This window comes from Mus caroli, unplaced genomic scaffold, assembly GCF_978045245.1.
Source record: "Mus caroli unplaced genomic scaffold, Mus_caroli_1 scaffold_13, whole genome shotgun sequence".
Classification (NCBI taxonomy): Eukaryota; Metazoa; Chordata; class Mammalia; order Rodentia; family Muridae; genus Mus; species Mus caroli.
Window position 1 is genome coordinate 18559103 of NW_028227268.1, and position 20829 is coordinate 18579931.

General features: G+C 43.2%; 1 protein-coding gene across 1 annotated transcript in view; it reads left to right on the top strand.

Annotated features, from left to right (window-relative positions):
• The window catches only part of LOC110304566 (uncharacterized), an 87134-nt gene extending 69642 nt beyond the window's left edge, over nt 1–17492 (top strand). The window contains exons 8-14 of the mRNA XM_085829511.1: nt 5851–5969; nt 8209–9941; nt 10754–10858; nt 15599–15645; nt 17130–17163; nt 17238–17345; nt 17424–17492. Of these exons, the coding sequence (XP_085685637.1) occupies nt 5851–5969; nt 8209–9941; nt 10754–10858; nt 15599–15645; nt 17130–17163; nt 17238–17345; nt 17424–17492 (2215 nt within the window). The remainder of the gene's footprint in view (nt 1–5850; nt 5970–8208; nt 9942–10753; nt 10859–15598; nt 15646–17129; nt 17164–17237; nt 17346–17423) is intronic.
• Nucleotides 17493–20829: the final 3337 nt, after the last annotated feature.

A 20829-nucleotide genomic window follows, 5' to 3' on the forward strand; every position in this document is an offset into this window, starting at 1 on the left:
AGTGGGCTAATGCCCAGGAATTGTTATATACATTTAATAATGACATCAAAGGCATATAGCAATCAGAATCAATCCTAAGATGAGATTTCTGCAAAAGCCTTGCAATTCATAAGTATCCATTTCAGCCATGCAAAACAATGTGACATCTCCAGAAGGTCACTTGTATGCTTTTACCCTTTCCTACATGGCTCTTGACATCTGGTACAATTTTGGGGTTATATTATCCTATCTGAATATAGCCATAGTTTGATTTCTTCCTTTCCAATTTGTATCTCCTTGATCTACTTTAGTTGTCTTATTGTTCTAGCTAAGACTTCAAGTACTGTCTTGAAGAGACAGGGAGGGAGTGGACAGCCTTGTCTTGTTCCTGATTTTAGAGGAATTGCTTTACATTTTTCTCCATTTAATTCTATGTTGTCTTTTGGCTTATTGTATATTGCCTTTATTGTGTTTATCAATACACCTTGTATCCCTAATCTTCCTAAGATTTTTAACATGAAGGGGTGATGTATTTTGTCAAAGGCTTTTTCAGCATCTAATGAGATGATCGTGTAGGGTTTTTTCTTTCAGTTTGTTTATATAGTAAATTATGCTGATAGATTTCTGTATATTTTTCTACCCCTGCATCCCTGGGATGAAAACTACTTGATCATGGTGGATGATGTCTTTAATATGTTCTTGGATTCAGTTTGCAAGTATTTTATTGAATATTTTTACATCCATGTTCATAAGGGAAATTGGTCTGAAATTCTCTATCTTTGTTGAGTCTTTGTGTGGATTATGTATCAGGGTGACTGTGGTCTAATAAAATGAATTTAGCAATGTTTCTTTTATTTCTATCTTAGGGAATAGTTTGAGGAATATTGGTATTAGCTCTTCTTTGAAAGTCTGGTAGAGTTCATCACCAAAACCAACATGCTCTGGGTGTTTTCTTTTTTCTTTTCTTTCTTTTTCTTTTCTTTTCTCTTCTTTTTTTTCTTTTCTTTCCTTCCCTTCCTTTTCTTTTTTCTTTCTTTACTTCTTTGGTCCAGTGATCATGGAGTAGAGAGTTGTTCAGTTTCCAATAGTTTGTAGGCTTTATGTTGTTTTTGTTGTTGAAGTCTATTTTGTTGTTAATAGTCATATCTATGGTGATATGTTAAGATGCAAAGGGTTATTTCAATCTTCTTGTATCTGTTGAGACTTGCTTTGTGACCAAGTATATGGTCAGTTTTAGAGAAAGTTCTGTGAGGTCCTGAGAAGAAAGTATGCTCTTTTGTGTTCTGGTGAAATATCTGTTACATCCATTTGCTTCATAATGTCTATTATTTTCATTATTTCTCTTAGTTTCTGTTTCAATGGCCTGTCCATTGGTGATAATGGGGTGTTGAAGTCTCCCACTAGTAATGTATGGGGTTCAATGTGTGATTTAAGCTTTAAATGTTTGTTTTATGAATGTGGGTGCCCTTGTATTTGGGGCATAGATGTTTAGAATTAGATGTCATCTTGGTGGATTTTTCCTTTAATGAGTATGAAGTGTCCTACCCTATTTCTTTTCATTGCTTTTAGTTGAAAGTCTATTTTATTGGATATAAGAATTGTGACTCCAGCTTGTTTCTTGGGTCCACTTGCAAGGAAAACCTTTTTCCAGCCCTTTACTCTGAGGTAGTGTCTATCTTTGTTACTGATGTGTGTTTCTTGTATGCAGCAGAATGATGGGTCTTGTTTATGTCTACTCTGTTAGCCTGTATCTTTTTATTAGGAATTGAGTCCATTGATGTCGAGATATATTAATGACCAATGATTTTTTTAATTCCTGTTATTTTGATGTTGGTGTTGCTTGTGTGTGTGTGTGGGGGGGGGGTAGGGAGAGAGGGAGAGAGAGAGATTTCTTTTAGTTTTGCTGGTGTAAAAGTATTCATATTTTTTGTGTTTTCTTGGGTGTAGTTATTCTCCTTGTAGGGCTGGATTACTGGAAAGGTATTGTTTAAATTTGGGTTGTCATGGAATATCTCATTTTATCCATCTATGGTGATTGAAAGTTTTTTTTTTTTTTTTTTTTTTTTTTTTGGTTTTTCGAGACAGGGTTTCTCTGTATAGCTCTGGCTGTCCTGGAACTCACTTTGTAGACCAGGCTGGCCTCGAACTCAGAAATCCGCCTGCCTCTGCCTCCCGAGTGCTGGGATTAAAGGCGTGCGCCACCACGCCCGGCTGATTGAAAGTTTTAATGGATATTGTAGTCTTGGATGACATCTGTGGTCTTTTAGAGTCTGTAAGACATCTGCCCAGGTCCTTCTGGCTTTTAGAGTTTCTTTTGGGACATCAGCTTTAATTCTGATAGGTCTGCGTTTATATATTACTTGGCCTTTCTCCCTTGCAGCTTTAAAGATTCTTTCTTCCATACATTTAATGTGTTGATTATTATGGGGTGGGAGGATTTTTTTTAGGTTAAGGGAATTCTCTTCTATGATTTTGTTGAAGATATTTTCTGGGCCTTTGAACTAGACATCATCTTCTAGTCTTATTCTTAGGTTTGGTCTTTTTATAGTGCACCAAATTTCCTGGATTTGTGTATGTGTGTGTGTGTTGGAAAACTTTTATATTTGGCATTTTCTTGACTGATGTATAAATTTCTTCTGTCATATCTTCTACACTTAAAATCTCTCTTCCATCTATTGTATTATGTCAGCAATGCTTGCTTCTGTAGTTCTGTTATTTTTCTAGATTTTCTGCCTCCAGGATTGCCTCAATTTTTGTTTCCTTTATTGCTTCTATTGCCATTTTTCAGATCTTCAACAGTTTAATTCATTTCTCTCACCTATTTGATTGTATTTCTTTAAAGGATTTATTCATTTCCTCTTTAAAGACCTCTGTCATCTTCATAAGATTAGATTGCAGGGTTTTTGTTTGTTTGTTTGTTTGTTTGTTTGTTTGTTTGCACTTCAGGTTTGTTAGGATATCCAGGGCTCGCTATAATAGAATAGCTGGGTTCTGGTGATTCCATATTGTCCTGGCTTTTGTTGATTGTATTCTTATGTTGGCCTTTAGCCATCTGGTTGATCCTGGTGTTGGCAGGCCTCTGTGATTGCAAGTAGAACTGGTTGTCCTGGGTGGCAGCAGGCTTCCAGGGATGCAGGCCGAGCTGGTGGTCCCTGATGACTGCAGACCTCCAGGATTGGAAGTTGAGGTATGGACCAGAAGATGGAGTACAGAGGGGATGGGGCAGACCTCATGGCTTCTGGGCTGGCTGGGGAACCCAGCAGGCAGGAGATTCGGGCATGGAGCACTCACCTGGTTGTCCTAAGTGACAGCAGGCCTCCAGGGATGCAGGCAGAGGTATGGCCTGGGAAATGGAGCACAGAACTGGGATTGTATGCAGAGTGTGGACTGGGAAATGGAATGCAGAGAGGGTCCATTATGATCTTTCTTAAAGAAGATACATAAAGTTTCATTCATTACCAAAAATATAATTATTTCTATGCTGATAAATGAAACAAAATTATACAGGTCCAAGTACCCTCTGTCATTCTATTCTCCATTTGGTTTTTAAACACAGAAAATGTTTTCTTTTTAATCTCTCTAATTCGCTCCTTCCTTCAAAGACTTCACATTATGATTTTCAAACTATGTACATTTTTTTCTACGATTGTCTATACCCAGTTTCTTTTCTTTCCTTAGCACCTAAGTGCATTTCAAACATTCATTCCTAGATCAGAGGCTTGTTTGTGCTAGGGACTTTAGCTTCTCAGTCTGGGCCTGGCTTCTGCTGCCTGCAGTCACTGGTGCTCCTTTCAAGCCTTAAAGGGCCCACCACAATCTACCAGACAGGAAGGGGTGGTCCCTCCACATGTGAGATGTTTGAAGGCTTCTCAGTGGTCTTCACTCACCTTGAGTCAGTCCATCATGAAACCCTACTGGTTCCATCTTCCACCCAACTCTGACTGCAGTCACTCTGCCAGCCACATGCTAAACCTCTCTACCCACAACGGGCATCAGCAATGCCACTGAGCACTGGGCTGTGGTGCTGATCTGGCTGGGGATATGGCAGCCCGGAACCCCTACCCCCACCCCCCATGCCTGAAGGAAGCCTGAGAAACTGAAATCTCCAAGGTTTCTTTCACTTACCCACTCACAGAAAAGGGTGCCAGCTGCTCCTGCGGTACTCTTGTTCTATCACCGGCTTATCTGTACAGCAAAAGCAGGTCCTCTTAAAGGAGCCATATATCCTCATGTTGGAGCCATGTGTCCTCAAATTGGGAGTGCCTGGCCTGCCCTGTGTCTGAAACCTTTCTTAGGCCCTAACCTTGAATTAACATGCCTTTGTCTTGGACACCAAATATTTGAATAATGACCCAGAGGCTTATTAATTTTTATTATAGTTTAGCCAGATAGCTCATGTAACTTAATTGACCCTTTTAGTCCATTTCTGCCGTGTGACCCATTACCTCTCTCAGTCAGTTCCAGCACATGTTCCTTTCACCTCCATGGCATGCTGGTGAGTCTTATCACCTCTCCATCCTTCTCCATGAGTACCTCTCTCTGTCCGGAAGTTCTGCCCTATTTTCCTGCTTCAGCTCTTTATTAAGCTAATAAAAAGGTGAGGGAGGAAGGGTGTCTACAAAATATAACCCTGGTGATGAACTTTAAGAATAACAGTACCAGAATCTAGTCAGTACTCAGCTCTCTGCCAATACAGAAATCAACATTTAAGAAATACAAAGACAGCCTTCATACAGTGCACAAAAATGTTACCCATGAGTTTGAGGCCAGTAATAGTATCCTTATCAAGTTTCATGACAGCCAGGGCTGCATAGAGATACCTTGTCTTAAAAACACACACACAGATGGAGGAAGGGAGGGAGGGAGGAAGGAAGGACCAACATAGGAATCATTGAGACCTTAAAGATCCTACTCTCAAACATTGACTGTTCTTGATAACCTTGACTGGACTGCTACTTGGTGGTTGCAAATTTTTCTCTCACATCAGTAAGGTAGTGTTTTCTCAAAGACTTACCCTGCTTTTCCTTTGAATTCACAGATTCTCTTTACTTTATATTGTATTTCATTATGTTATTTATTATCCCTTGTTCTCTTTGCTTTGTTTTTTTTAAAGATTTATTTATTATTATATCTAAGTACACTGTAGCTGTATTCAGACACACCAGAGGAGGGCGTCAGATCTCATTACAGATGGTTGTGAGCCACCATGTGGGTGCTGGGATTTGAACTCAGAACCTAAGGAAGAGTAGTCAGTGCTCTTAACCACTGAACCATCTCTCCAGCCCTCTCTTCACTTTGTATCTCCCAAAGTAAGTGTGTGTGTGTGTGTGTGTGTGTGTGTGTGTGTGTGTGTGTGTGTGTGTATTGTTAAAATCAAACCCAGGGCCTTGCACTGCTATACAAACCCTATACCAAAGAGCTACAAAACAGACCTTATTTTTTGGAACATGAAAGTCATCCAGATTTGATCTGTGTGATCCATGTTGCTATTTAGCCATAGAGCATGGGTTAAAGTAGGCTGTTTGAGGCCTACTGTAATATTCTGTTGACCCTGACACTTGCCTGTCTGTTGAGAATGCCTGTCAGCCACCCTGACACTTGCCTGTCTGTTGAGAATGCCTGTCAGCCACCCTGACACTTGCCTGTCTATTGAGAATGCCTGTCAGCCACCCTGACACTTGCCTGTCTGTTGAGCATCCCTGTCACCCTCCATGATTATTTTCAGTATCAGCAACAATTTGCCATTGAGTCTCCAAGACCCAGCTGCCCATGCCTCATGCCTCAAGAACTCCTTCCTCAGCAAGCCTGCAGTGGCCTTGGGCTGCCTCTCCTACACCTCAGTAACCCAATTCTCTGTTGCTCCATTTATAGGATCTTACCTAGCCACATGGCCTGCTGCCTCTGCAAATTTAAAGCTGAAATTGAGGTTATCTGCAAGACAATCAAACTGCATTGTCATAATGGATGTCTGACAAACACCACACATTGTCGTGAGTCTCTTGCTGATAAATGATTTAATTTTATGTTTTAATTTTTAACTAGTAATGAAAATTTTCCTAAAAATAATTGCTTAATTTTATTCATTCATCCATAACTTCTTCCTTGCTGAAAGTTGGGCTCTTAGCTATTATTATTACATGACTAAAACGTAGCACTGTTCCTTATGCAGAAAGCAAGAGAAAGGAGTGTGTGGGAAGGATAACACGAAGGACCACAGACCCTGAATTGTGCTATCTGCTTGGCATTTTGCTTCCAGTGATTACTTGGGCATACAATGCACTGCAGCCTGTAAGCTGGTTTTATGTACATCAGGTCTCAAATTCTCTCTGATTTTTTGACATCTCTAGATTGGTTTTGTTTAGTTTACTTTTGTAATTTTGTAAGTGATACTTTTTTATTTATAATCTCTCAAGCTTCCGTTCAACATGACCAGTGAGTTTTATCTTGCTCTGCCAATGGAGCAGAGAGCTCTTCATGTCCATACTGACCAACTCCCAACTTGTTTTCAACCTCAGTCTTTTCTATCACCAGATTATTCTTACAGTTTTAAGTATTTTCTAAACTGAGCATGGTGGCACATGGGAGTAATTCCAGCCCCATAGGATCATAGATGATCCAAGTTCAAGGCCAGTCTAGGCAATTTAGTGAGAATATGCAGTGGTAATTTCCAACCCCAATAAGCCTGTATAAAAACCACATAATCTAGTTATTATATTTGTAAGATACATGTCTAGATTTTGCAGATCTAACACAATATATTAACTTATTCTCGAACTATAGTACCCTTTGTTACTTGTAGTAGTTACTTTGTTACTGCTCCATCTTTTCTTCCTCCTTCTCTTCTTCTGTCCTCTCCTTTTGGGTAGGTAGGGAGGAACACACACATGTGCACCGCCACACTCAAGCACCCACTGGGGAGTTTAAAGCCCTTTAGCATATACTGCTACAAGAACCTACCACTGTTGGTTTTTTAGTTTAGAAGAGGACAGGGCTACAGCTCAGTGGTATAGCTTATACTTAGTCCTACAATATTTTTCTCTATATTAGGCATGTTGGCAAGAACTTCATTCCAAAATGTGACACTTTTCTTGTCTAAATAGCTTGAATGCAGATCTTTACCCTTAATCTAGGGGATGGTAAATAGAATGAGCATTTGGCTCTTTATATAAATAAATAATTGCATTATTCTCTTCTTCCTCAGAAATGGCAAGTAAGCATTTCCCTTCTATACATCAGAAGTATCAACTGCTGTCACTTCATGCCTAAGTCATATCTTCCTAACTCTAGACTGTTCATAGGCCCATAGTTTTCTTTTCATCCCCTCCTTGAGCCCTCACTGCCATGGAAAATCCTCATAGTTCTCCTGGGACAGAAACATAGCTACACAGTGGTACCCTTGACATTCCCACTATCAAAAGATTTGTGTTGCTCCCACATGAAGCTGGAAGAATGAGAAATGAAATGAGAAAAGGCTCCAGACAAGAGTAGCTCTGACCTTGTGCATTTTATGACTTAAGTAATGTTTATCCATAAATAGCCATTGTTCTGTAAATGAACTGTACATAGGAATGAATCCAGAAAATCAGCATGCCTTTTCTTATACCTCGTGGCCCCCAATCCCAAATATAATGGAAGAACCAAGAAGATGCACAGAGAGAAGGATGCTCCTTCCATTCTGGGAGCTAGAATATGTGGCAAGAGAGCCCACGGGCAGACATTGGGACATCTAATCCAGATGTGAATAAGAAGCATCTGCTTTAGCATTTCTGCCCTCTCTCCACTCAAAGGGTGTCCATCATCATGGTCAGCTGTGGGTGTATCAGCACAGGGCACACAAAAAGATGGAGACAGGAAGCTTAATGGGCCTTTCAAGCTGAGATGGGAGAGTGTGGGAATGGTAGCCTGAGAAGGTTCTCTGCAGGTTGGTCAGATGTGCAGAGAGGCTGGCTTTGTCTTCAGGCCCTGTGCTCTACTGGTCCATTGGCTGTCTTAAACAGACATTCTGTGTGCACACTGTGGAATGTTACACCTATGGTGGCTACCTTGCCAACGACACTCTCTCTTGTTGCCTTATGAAAGGATTAAATTTAGGTTTGTTTCCCCGACACACTAATGGCATACCAGTGTTTTCCGGCCCCTAATTTATTTGATTAGGGCGTATGTCTGTGGACTGAGGAAGGGCTGCAAGTTCTCTCTGACTGAAGGCAACAATCTCTTCTTTTTTGACAGTTGAAGAAGCATCTATAAGGAACCCAGAAGGAGCATTTATGAAAGTGTTGCAGGCCCGGACGGGGAACACTAGCACTGAGCTCATTATTGAGCCAGAAAGGGGCAATTCAGACAAGGATTATGCCAACTATTCCAGTTCCATGGATGAAAACATAGACTTTAATGATGAAAATGATGTTATGAGTGCACTAAATTACATACTGCCATATTTCTCAGAGGGAAATATGGAAGACATAATATCCTCAATGTTACCGTTCATTAAACTGCTGTTTTCTCAGGAACAAGATGCAAGTAATTCCTTGGGATCTTTGCAGAAAGACCCAGAAAGTGTTCCTGTTACAAATGAATCTAAGTCCAGTAATGTGACTTACAAAATTAAATTGAATAAACATTATTTTTTAGAAAATTTGTTAGACACAGACACTGATGAGGTTCAAAAGGAAAAGAAACCTGGGAGGCACAAGGCAAAATCTAAAAATGTAGGTCCCAAATTTAAACGACAAATATTTGAAAAGAGATGGGAACCTGCTGGGGCAGGGGAAGACAGTCTTGCAGAGATCAAGAAGGCAGAGAGACGGCTCCACAGCATGAGCAGAGTCCCCAAGGGGACAGGAAGCATACAGAAAAGGCACTTCAAGGATGTGAGTGGCAAGAGCCTGTGGACCAAGCAGAGCGTCCAGACCCCTGTGGAGAGCATCTCCAAGGACAGGCAGCTCGGGAGCCCACCCTCAACGGACTGGCAGCAGCTCGGTCTGGAGCAGAAGCCCAGGGAGTTAGTGGGCCATTCCTTCCCCTCAGAGCCCTTGCTCCCAAAGGAGCACAGGGAAGAGCTCTCTTCTTCCCCAGAACCGCCCCTGCTGGACAAGGCTCCTACTACAAACTCTCTATCTGAGTTCATAGACAGACGGAAAGACTTGTCTTATACCATCTTCGTTTTAGAAAGTGCAAATGCTAATGTGAAGAGAACGAAGGGTTCTAACCCAAGTTTACAACCTGAAGCGAGGCATAGAAACCTTAGGAAGAAAAAATCTCATTTCCAGTTGATTGCAAAGAGGCCGGCAGCATCCTCTGCAGTGAGGAGCCTGGTAAGTTCCCCTGCACGAGGGATCTTTTCATCTTTAGGAGACCCGAGTTACCCAGAAAGGCCCTTTTCGGAATTATATGTTGCTCCAGAGCCTTCTATAGAAAAGCCTCTTGAAGAAAATCGGGCTGCAACAGATAATGTTGAAGAAAATATTCTTGAACAAATCGTCACTACATCAAAAAATAAATCCGCTAAGAATCTTGCTGCAGATTCTGATATACCTATACCCAGTATACCAGGCTTAATTCCACCTGTTCTGCAAACCAGGGAGCCACAGTTACACTTCATTTTGGGGTCTGACTCGCCCAAAAACTTTCAAGAATTTGCTTACCCATCGCTGATGACACCAGGAGAACAGTTTGAATCTCATCTCAACCAGCAGCTGCGGGTGCTCATCCCCAACAACGATGTGAGAAGGCTCATCTCTCACGTTATCAGGACTTTGAAGATGGACTGCTCTGACAGTGAAGTGCAACTGTCCTGTGCCAAGCTCATCTCCAGAACAGGCCTCCTGATGAAGCTCCTCAGCGAGCAGCAAGATTTCAAGCTGTCCAGGGCCGACTGGGATACAGACCAGTGGAAAACTGAGAACTACATCAATGAAAACACAGAAACCCAAGGCAAACTGAAGAGTCTGGGACGAAGTCAGGTGAGGACAGGGCTGGGACAGGGGCCCCCAGTCTCCTCAGCCAGTTCAGCAGAAATGACCAGGGGCTTCCAGTCCAGATCTTACTCTGATCACATAACTCTAGCCCAGCCAAGACAGTGATTCCCACTGTAGTTTTAAATTTGTTGCCAGAAGCCAACCTAAAACACAAACTATAATAACTGTGCTAGAAAGATAGCACATCCAACTTTGATATCTTGGATGCTACTGAAATAGAAATTTTTTACTAGGGTTTTTTTTTTTCTTATTGTCATTTCGTATTACAGTGCTGGGCATTAAACACATGCTATGCAAGGGCTTCACCTACTAAGCTATGTACTCTACTCTTAGTTTTGCTTGCATTTATTGGTTGTTTGGGGACTTTTGGATTTTTTGTTGTTGTTGTTTTATTTTTTTGTTTTGAGATTGGGTCTCACTATGTATTTATGACTAGCCTTGGACTTACTAAGTAGACCAGGCTAGCCTTGAATTTACAGACATCCACCTGCTTCTGACTCCAAAGTACGGGGATTAGAAGTGTGTGCCATCCAAACCAAGTCCCGCTTATAGTTTCATTGATCCAGAGTCTTACTGTATAATCCAGGTTAGCCCAGAACGTGCCTGGTATTGGTGTCAAGGGTTGTCCTTGAACTCATAGCAATCCTCTGGCCTCATTTGCCTATGTGCTAGGTTATATAAAAGTATCAGTTACCATGCACAGTTCAAGCAAGAATAGATTTTGAATAATTAGCCTTCTTTTTATTTTATTATTATTTAACAACAACAGAAATGTCCATTTATCTTATATATTTCAGTTTGAAAAAGAAGTCTCAGAGTTCGGCTACAATAACAAAGTCACCTTGGCGATATCTGTGACCGTCGTAGTGATAGTTTTGATTATCATTTTCTGTCTCATTGAGGTAAGGACAACAGTACATGCTTGGATCCAGAATGGACCCTGTCTGTGTAGTAGATTTAGAACCTGGAAACTGGAAAGCAGCGTCGCTTACCCTCTCTGTCTACAAGTGACGTCCCCGTGTGTTCACAGGTATCCTGTCTGGGAAGCATGTCTCCTCCATGTCAGGTCCTTAGGTAACTTTCTGATTTAGTATCAGAGGGGTGGTTGATGTGAGACACTCTGGAGCAATGAGTGAGTTCTCTCTCGGTGTGGACAGGCTCAATTTTAAGCTTGGAAAGCAAAGATCAGCACGGGGTCGGTTTACACACCCCTGGGAGGATGCCCGCTGGCCAGGGCACAGACCGTACACCCTCCACACCTTCTGGTGGCTTCACCCTCCACAATCTTCTGGGAGATTTCTGCACAGTCCTGTGGTGCTCTGTCACTGTGTGTACAGTTCATCCTTGTGCTTGCATTTATTGATATCTTCATTGTTTCTTCTGCCAATGTAAATGATAGCTCTGTGAGAAGAGGAAGCATGCCCAGGTTTTTGCCTGTAGTAGGTAGCAGTGGTGTTCAAAGAAGAGAACTGAAACATCCCATCAGTTCCACTCCTTAAAATAGCATCAGAGCAAGAAGCTTGGCACACTTCTGTTGTCTGTCCTTGGGAAACAGGAGTTCACAGACATCCTCAGTGGTTTAGTGCGTTCAGGCCAGGAATGTATGAAATTATCTAAACAAAAAAACAAACACAGAGATTCTAGAAAATAGTCAGAGAAAAGCAATGGATCGATGAGTGCTGCAGTGACTGTGCACAGGGACTGAGGTCTGGGATTCATCTACAGCCTGTGCACGCTAAGCAAGAGCTGTGCTCCTACACTTAGTAAGACTTTGGATATGTAGCACTGACTGTCCTGGAACTCACTCTGTGTTGACCAGGCTAGCCTTGAACTCAGAAATCTGCCTGCCTCTGCCTTCCAAGTGCTGGGATTAAAGGCATGTGCTACCACCACAGTTATTGATGGGAGAGTGCCCAGCCCATTGTGGACGGGGCCACCCCTGGTATGGATGGTGGTCCTCTGTTGTATAAGAAAACAGGCTGATCAAGCCATAGGGAGCAAGCCAGTAAGCAGCACTCTTCTATGGCCTCTGCATCAGTTCCTGTCTCCAGGTTCCTGCCCTGTTGGAGTTTCTGTCCTGACTTCCTTTGATGATGAACACTGCTACAGAAGTGTAAGACAAATAAACCCCTTTCTCCCCCCCCCCCCAAAAAAAAAGACTTTGGAGAAGTCACCCTTTAGTAGTTTAGTCAGTGGTGAAAACTGAATAAATGATAATAGACCCACCACCTGTTTTGTAGCCAAGCAATGAAAGCTTACTACTCCCACCTTAAAGAAAGGATGATAGGTAAATTAAAGCAGAAGTCATTTTAAAAAGATATGAGTGGGAAAGACCTGTCTAGTCCTGACTCCACAGGCAGAGCCTTGGGTGTGCGTCAGCGCTGCCTTTGGCATCCTTAGGAGAGTTGGTGCTTGTGCCAGCTGCACAGATCAGAGTCCTCCATTATTGTCTGACCTGATCACAAACCTTTTCAAGGAAGGGTGTCTGTCCATCCTCTTCTCAGATGAAAGAGCAACTTCAGGCCCACAGTCTAAACCCAGAGCAGAGCTGTGCTCTCCCTGACCCTGAGGCCTGGGTCCCACCCTTCACACCCCAGGTCAGTTTTACCTCCTTAGAGACTAACAGGAAGTGTTGGGAGTTGGAAGCACAAGGAAACTTTGCAGACCATCCAAAGCATTACTATACCTTGTAAAACAAACAAACAAACAAACAGCCTAGTGGAAAAGGAAGTGTCGCTCAGCAAAGTCACTCATCTACCAGTGGTGCCTCCTTCCACGAATTATGCTCTGGTGAGGAGGCTTTGCCGCCTCAGGCACTTTCTGCTACTACTTTCTAGCACATCCCTAACGCTGGTTTTCATTTGTACCTGTTTCTCTTGATTTTCCTTTCTTGTTTCTTTGAAGCAAGGTCTTACGTAGCCCAGTTAGCCAAAAATGCACCACTTGACCTAGCCTAGCCTTCAATTCCTCATGCTCCTGAGTCTATCTCCCTAGTGATAGGGTCACATGATCCATCATACCCAACAGTTATTTGTTTTTTAATCCTTCGAGAGTTTGTTTCATCTATCTGCTTTTTAGTAGGGTTGAGAGTAGAGAATCCCTTTCTTTCCAATGTATAATTTTGCCCTGAGTATGGGTACCTGCGGAGCTCAGAGGATGTCTAATCCCCTGGAACTGAAATTACAGGCTATTATGAGCTGTATGAGAGGAGTGCTAGAAACTGAACTCAGACCACTGACCCATCTCTCTAGCCTATTTCATAATAATTTTTATTGAATCATTCTTTTTCATTGGTCTAAAATAACCACCTGTATTTTCCATTAATCCTGCTGCCTTTCCTGTACCAGAAACAGGCCAGAGCCCCAAATGTGGCCTTGTACAAGAAAGCAAGCATCCTATCTTTGAGATAAATGCCCAGCCTTTCTCTCCTTGTTTTAAAGATTTATTTTTTTTTATCTGTATGTATCCCTATGTCTGCTCCATGTGTGTGTGGGTGCCCATGGAGGCCAAAAGAGAGTAACTCCCTGAAGCTGGAGTTACAGGCAATTGTGAACCACTCAATGTGAGTGCTAGGACCCAAACTAGAATCCTCAGGAAGATCAGGAAGCAGTCCTAACCACTGAGCCATCTCTCCGTTGCTTCTGCACCCGTGTCTGTGCAGTGTGTGCTTGTGTTGCCAGCAAAGAACCTAAGAGGGTGCGGGGCCCCGGGACCAGAGTTACAGGCAGTTCTAAGCTGCCATGTTAGCTGCTGGAAATCAAACCCAGACCCTCTGGAAGATCAGCTTGTGTTGTTAACTACTGATACAGCTCTCCAGCTTCAGCTTTCTAAATTAAAAAAAAAATGTATTAGTTGGTGTCTTAGTCAGGGTTTCTATTCCTGCACAAACATCATGACCAAGAAGAAAGTTGGGGAGGAAAGGGTTTATTCGGCTTACACTTCCATACTGCTTGCTGTTCATCACCACAGGAAGTCAGGACTGGAACTCAAGCAGGTCAGGAAGCAGGAGCTGATGCAGAAGCCATGGAGGGATGTTCTTTACTGGCTTGCTTCCCCTGGCTTGCTCAGCCTGCTCTCTTATAGAACCAAGACTACCAGCCCAGGGATGGTCCCACCCACAAGGGGCCTTTCCCCCTTGATCACTAATTGAGAAAATGCCTTACAGTTGGATCTCATGGAGGCATTTCCTCAACTGAAGCTCCTTTCTCTGTGATAACTCCAGCTGTGTCAAGTTGACACAAAACTGGCCAGTACAGTTGGGAAACAGAGACAAACAGATCTGAATTCAAAGCCATTCTAACCTATAATAAGGAGTTCTAGGCTAGCCAGGGCTACCTAGTAAGACCTCGTCTCAAAACAATTTTATTTATTATGTAGTGGGGCACACATGTGGGGATCAGAGGGAGCTAGTTCTTGACTTTCCGCCATGTTGGATCTCAGCGATAGAACTTACTGGAGCAGGGTTAGTTACAGGCATCTGTACTTGCTGAGCCATCTCTCTGGTGCTAGTCTTCTATTTTTTTTATTTTATTTTATTTTATTTTATTTTATTTTTGTTTTTTTTCGAGACAGTATTTCTCTGTGTAGTCCTGGCTGTCCTGGAACTCACTTCGTAAACCAGGCTGGCCTCGAACTCAGAAATCCGCCTGCCTCTGCCTCCCAAGTGCTGGGATTAAAGGAGTGTGCCACCACCGCCCGGGGGTCTTCTATATTTTGAACCTGTAGCCAAGACTGGCCTGACATTTCTTCCAGAAGAGTTGTGAAACTTTTATTACATAGAACTTTCATATCTTTAGTTAAGTTTGCCCTCAGCTCCTTTGTACGTCTTCATCAATGTTGTACTTACAGTTTCTGGTGTGGAGGATGTGTGAGGGGAATTAGGGTTGGTTTGCAGATCTCCTCATTTTGTGACTTGCCACCCTATCAGCATTTTATTGCTTCCAATATGATTTAACTTGATCTCTTTGGCTTTTTGCTTGTTTCTAATACAAATAGTACTAATTTTTTTCCCTTTCTTCCCAACATGTCCTCACTTGTTTCTCTTTTTTTACACATTGAGACCATCTTGACAGGGTGACCTATAGCTGTCATGGAGGCCTCCTGCCCTTGTTCTTGGTCTCTCAACAGCACCCTGGTTTAGGCTCCTAGTATACACTTTGACAAAGTTAAAAATATTTCTTATTTTTCACTTTTAACAGAAATTATTATTAGCTAGTCCACAGGGGTGAGTGGGGCTCTAGTCATGCTGGCACTGTGGCTATGCTCCAGGACAACCCATAGACAAAGATCTCCCCAGAGGCCTTGTGGGGCCTCAGGACAAAAGTTCCTAGAAGCCAGGCATGCATGGAATTGTTCTCAAGTCCCAGGGCGTGGGTGATTCTTGTTATGGGAAGAGCCAAGATATCTCCCAAGAGAGAAACACACACACAAAAAAATTTGTTTTCTGAATTTTTATCTGAAACAGTCAGAACAACGTATTAATACTAAGTGAAACCTTAAGCTAGGTATTGTGAAGAGAGGAAGACTAGCTCAGAGGGACTCCTGTGCTCATGAGCAGGTAAGGCCTCAGGTAAGTGAAGTAATGAGTCATTTAGAGACAGTGGTCATTTTGGTAATCAGAATTGTGTTTTCTTCCAAAACAGGTTTGTTCCCACAGAACAAAAAAGGGAGATAAAGAAAAGCCCAAACGGTAAATATGAGAAAATCTTTCAAGAAGCTAAGAGTTAGCAGAAAGCTTGGAACTCACCTAAGTTAATTCACTCTCCTGACTGGGAGACAATTTCCGGAAGGAGCATTGTCCTCTCTGTTGTTTTACCTGGCTCCCAACAAGGCAGCTGGCACCAGCATGTGTGCCTCTGGCACCAGCATGTGTGCCACTGGAGTTGTGTGCCTCTGGCACCAGCATGTGTGCCTCTGGTGTTGTCAGGCCTTCAGAGAGGGTGGAAACCCATAGGTTTGGGCTGCACCAGCTTTTGCCAGTGCCATCTGCTGCAGCCAGAGGCTCCATCTTGCAGTCTATGTGGGAGAAGCAGAGGAGCCCACAGTGTCAAGGGCAGGGCTGTGAATGGTGGGACACAGCCCTTCGTGTGCAGGAAGGGGAACCATCTCCTCATCCGCCTCGGTCACTGCCTGATCCAGTCCTTTCTTTTACTGACACAAACCTCACAGGACTATGGCCGGGAGAGATGATGGAAAATGGGTACCTCTCTTCTAACGAAATGAAGACTGGGAGGAAATGTCTGGTGCGGCCACTTTCTAGGGCATGTCAGAAAGAGGATCATTCTCCCTGGTGGGGCCCTTGTCCTTTCATTCCACTGTGCTCAGCCATTGGTCGTGTTTAATTATAAATCTGTGCAGCAGCTGCATCTGGAAAACACAACCCAAATTTTCTAATTCTCTTGGAACCAGAAAGGATGGCTAGAGTATGTTGGTGCTAGTCATGTCCTTTACTGCCTCCTTCCCCCCCCCCCCCCCCCCAGTCATCAATAACGTTTTTATTTCAGGTTCAGTTGCAACTACATTTTTAAAATTTATTTATTTATTTATTTATTTATTTATTTAGAGACACGGTTTCACACTTAGCTCAGGCTGGACTGAAACTCCTATGTAGCCAAGGCTGGCCTCAAAACTCTTGTTTCCACTTCCCAAGTACTGGGGATTAGGTATAATCCATCACACCCACCTAGCCATGTTCTTTAAACTGTTCTCACAACTCACTCCTCAGAGGCAGTCTGCAGGGTGAAATTCGGAGTTTATGAGCTGAGCTGTGGACTTGGTGCTAGGCAAACAGGAGTGCCCCCTCCCTCACCTCAGAAACTCTGTATGTGAGAGTTTGTCTAAAGGCACCAATGGAAAAGGCTCTGGACAGCAAAATGCTTCTGTCCAGGGTGGTTTCTTCAAAGAGAAAAGCTAGTCCACAGGGGTAAGTGGGGCTCTAGTCATGCTGGCACTGTGGCTATGCTCCAGGACAACCCATAGACAAAGATCTCCCCAGGCGCCTTGTGGGGCCTCAGGACAAAAGTTCCTAGAAGTCAGGCATGCATGGAATTGTTCTCAAGTCCCAGGGCGTGGGTGATTCTTGTTATGGAAAGAGCTGAGGTGTCTCTCAGCAGAGAGAGACACTCACAAAATGACTCAATCACTAACTGACTTCTGTATATGTTTTCTTCCAAGGAGAAAGAAATACTACAAGGAAAGAAAGAATCAGGTAAGTTTGAGACTGGGTGCTGTGGAGGAGACAGTGGGGTAAGACAAATTAATGTTTCTCTTTCTGTTTCCTAGGGAAAATATGTCTGGATAAAGTTGCCACTTCGGCTTAGAAATATACTCAAATTCAACAAGAAATGTCGGTGTGATTTAGGGGCCAGTACTCAGGATAAATTATGGCAAGTGTCTAACTCAATGAGGGGCTAAGGGCAAGTTGTTCATTTCAAAGTTTGAACACCTTGGCATTGTTCTTCCAGGGAGGTCAAGAAAACACCCTCAGTGGTGAAATCGTCTGCAGAAGAGAGTGAAGTAGTTGAAGCCCCACAGTGATCTGCTATCATATATTAATAAATTATTTTTTGTAGATTTGTGTCCAGGGCCTTTGTGAATATACAATGAAAGACCCACAACGTGAGGACTCCCCCACGTTCTGACTCAGGAGAGGCGACACCCCAAAATCACCCACAAGAAACGGTCTTGCTGCAAACTGCAAGAGGATTTTTATTCAAGAGCACTCTCGGGCCCACGGTCATACACCACGCGGGGTAGAGGACCATGGCACCCCGAGTAGCTGGATAAGGGGGTATTTAAAGGAAAAAACCACAACTCAAGGAAGTGAGGAGGGCGTTGTTGAAAAAAAATACCAAAGATACCAGTTAAGAGTCACAAGGAAGTACAAAGTCACAAGTGTCACAAGGAATACCTGGTAATTAATTGTTCCTCTCAAGACAGTTTCTAAGAGCCCCTAACAATAGCACATTTGCATTGCAGGTTCCGGTAATGGTCAGAGGCCCACTTGGGCTCCATGATTGCTGTTTATGACTCTGTGAGCCCCCATGAACCTTGTTTAGTTGATTCTGTGGGCTGTGTTCTCCTGGTGTCCTTGACCCCTCTGTCTCCTACAATACTTTTTTTCTCTGGGGTTCCTTGAACACTGCATAATGTTTGGGTATGGGGTCTCTGCATCTGCTCCCATCAGCTGCTGGAGGAAGCTTATCTGATGACAATTATTGAACTAGGCACCAATCTATGAGTCTAGCACCCACATGGTGGCTCTATCTTACAAATCCAGTCACAGGAGATCTGATGCCAGCTCAGAAGCCTCCATGGGCACCAGATATGTGCATGGTGCCCAAATATGCATGCAGGCAAAACACCCAAAACATAAAATAGAAACTTTAGATTGGTATTGAGCAGGCAGTGGGACTGGCTCTGCCTGGGGGGGGGTCTGCAAACCTGTGGAAGATTGGGCCCCACCCTTCACCTTTGTGGACTTACCCTCTCTCCACCTGAGATCTCTGAGGAAACCAGCAGATGTCACTTGTACAAGTTCTTAAACTCCATTTCATCACGGGTATAAACTATATTCAAGGTCCCAGGCCTTAGGAGAACTGGGGACTTCCCAATAGCTGAACAGCTTCTGTATTTTTTCCAATGATTTATATTTTTTATTCACTTTACAGTCCTATCACAACCCCCCCCCTCTCTCCTCTCCTCCCAGTCCTGCCCTTACAAGTCCCTCCCTTCTTACCCCCTCCCCTTCTCAGAGAAGGGGAAACCACCCTTGGATACTTCTCCACCCTGGGACATCTTGTTTCAACAGGACTAAGCACATCCTCTCCCACTGAGGCACAACCAGGCAGTCCAGATAGGGGAAGGGGATCCAATGACAGGCCACAGTGTCAGAAATAGCACCCACTCCAATTCTTAGGTGATCCACCCGAAGACCAAGCTGCACATTTGCTAAATGTGTAGGGAATTAGGCCCAGCCCCTGCATGCTCTTTGGTTGGTGGTTCAGTCTCTGTGAGCTCCCGTAGGCCCAGGTTAGTTGACTCTCTGGGTCTTCATGTGGTGTCCCTGACCCCTCATTCAATTCTATCCCCAACTCTTCTACAAGACTCCCCGAGCTGCTCCTGATGTTTGACTGTGGGTTTTTCCATCTGTTTCCACCTGCTGCTGGATAAAGCTTCTCGGGAGACAGTTATGCTAGGTTCCTGTCTGCAAGCATAGCAGAGAACTATGAATAGTGTCAGGGGTTGGCTTTCTCCCATGTGATGGGTCTCAAGTAGAACCAGCCGTTGGTTGGCCATTCTCTCCACCTCTGCCTTCCTGCTGTTGACTTTGCTGCCTATTCTTTTTTTTCAGCTATTTTTTATTAGATATTTTCTTTATATACATTTCAAATGCTATCCCGAAAGTTCCCTATACCCTCCCTCTGCCCTGCTTCCCTACCCACTCACTCTGGCTTCTTGGCCCTGGCATTCCCCTGTACTGGGGCATATAAAGTTTGCAAGACCAAGGGGCCTCTCTTCCCAATGATGGCCGACTAGGCCATCTTCTGCTACATATGCAGCTAGAGACACCAGTTCTGGGGGTACTGGTTAGTTCATATTGTTGTTCCACCTATAGGGTTGCAGACCCCTTCAGCTCCTTGGGTACTTTCTCTAGCTTCTCCATTGGGGGCCCCGTGTTCCATCTTAAAGATGACTGTGAGCATCCACTTCTGTATTTGCCAGGCACTGGCATAGCCTCATATGAGACATTTGCTGCCTATTCTTGTCTGTGTTGGTTCCTGGTGGTTTAACTCTTTATTGACTCCGAGAACTCTACTCAGTCGTAATTCCAAGTATGCTACATCCTCTTTTATACACTGTTGAGACCCTATTCTGTCCTAGACCATCTGCTTCCTAGGCCAACATGTCTGCCTATAAAATATTCTTTTAAGATTATGCTTTTAAGATTAGGCTATGCTTTGCCTGTTTCTAGCCTATGACTAGATCTCATAGCCATTTAGATAATATAGAGGTATTGAAAAGATTAGAAAACAGTTTTTTAAAAAATCTAATGTTTCAAGCACTCTTTGGACAGCAGAGCCATTTCATAAACTTTAGGTTTTAAGAATTTCACAAGTTAATCTCATTATGGGTGGTGAAGTCAAGATGTAGTTGAGAATAGAGAGTGGCCGTACAAGGTCTATTTATTTACTTAATATAGAGCTTTCTCCATTTGCTATTCAATTGGACAATTGATTTTCTTTATACACAGTTTCTATCCCCTTTTCCCATCTTCAAATTCAGAAAATATCTTACAGTAAAATCAAAAGACATCTTAAGCACCTTAATAAAGAGAAATGTGCATTTCATCCCCATCAGAGCCACCAGTAGCCTGGAGGAAAATGACTGGCAGCTGGAACAGTGGTAAGGACCTAAGTACGATGGCTCAGCAAATAAAGGCTCCTACTGCCAAGCCTGACAGCCTGAGTCTGATCCCCAGAACCCACATGATAAAAGGAGAAGACTCTGACAAGTTGTTCTCTGACTTCCACGTGCACAGTGAGGCGCACACACATACACACTCACATATTAATAAATGTAACTTAAAAAACAATTTTAAAAAAAATTTAAAGCATTAAAACAAATGGCCCTGCGAATCCCTCTCCCAGTCCCGGCAGTGGCCTGGCAGCACTGTATATTTAGAATTAGTCATGGGGTGATCATGGCTCAGTGGTTAAGAGAGCTTGCTGATGGTAGGAAGGACTGGAGTCTGTGTCCTAACCTACTCTCATCTAGTGGCTCTCAACCTCCTGACCCTTCAGCTCCAGGGGATCTTCTGCCATCTTCTGGTCTCCACAAGCACATGTTTTATTACTATTATTATTATTATCAT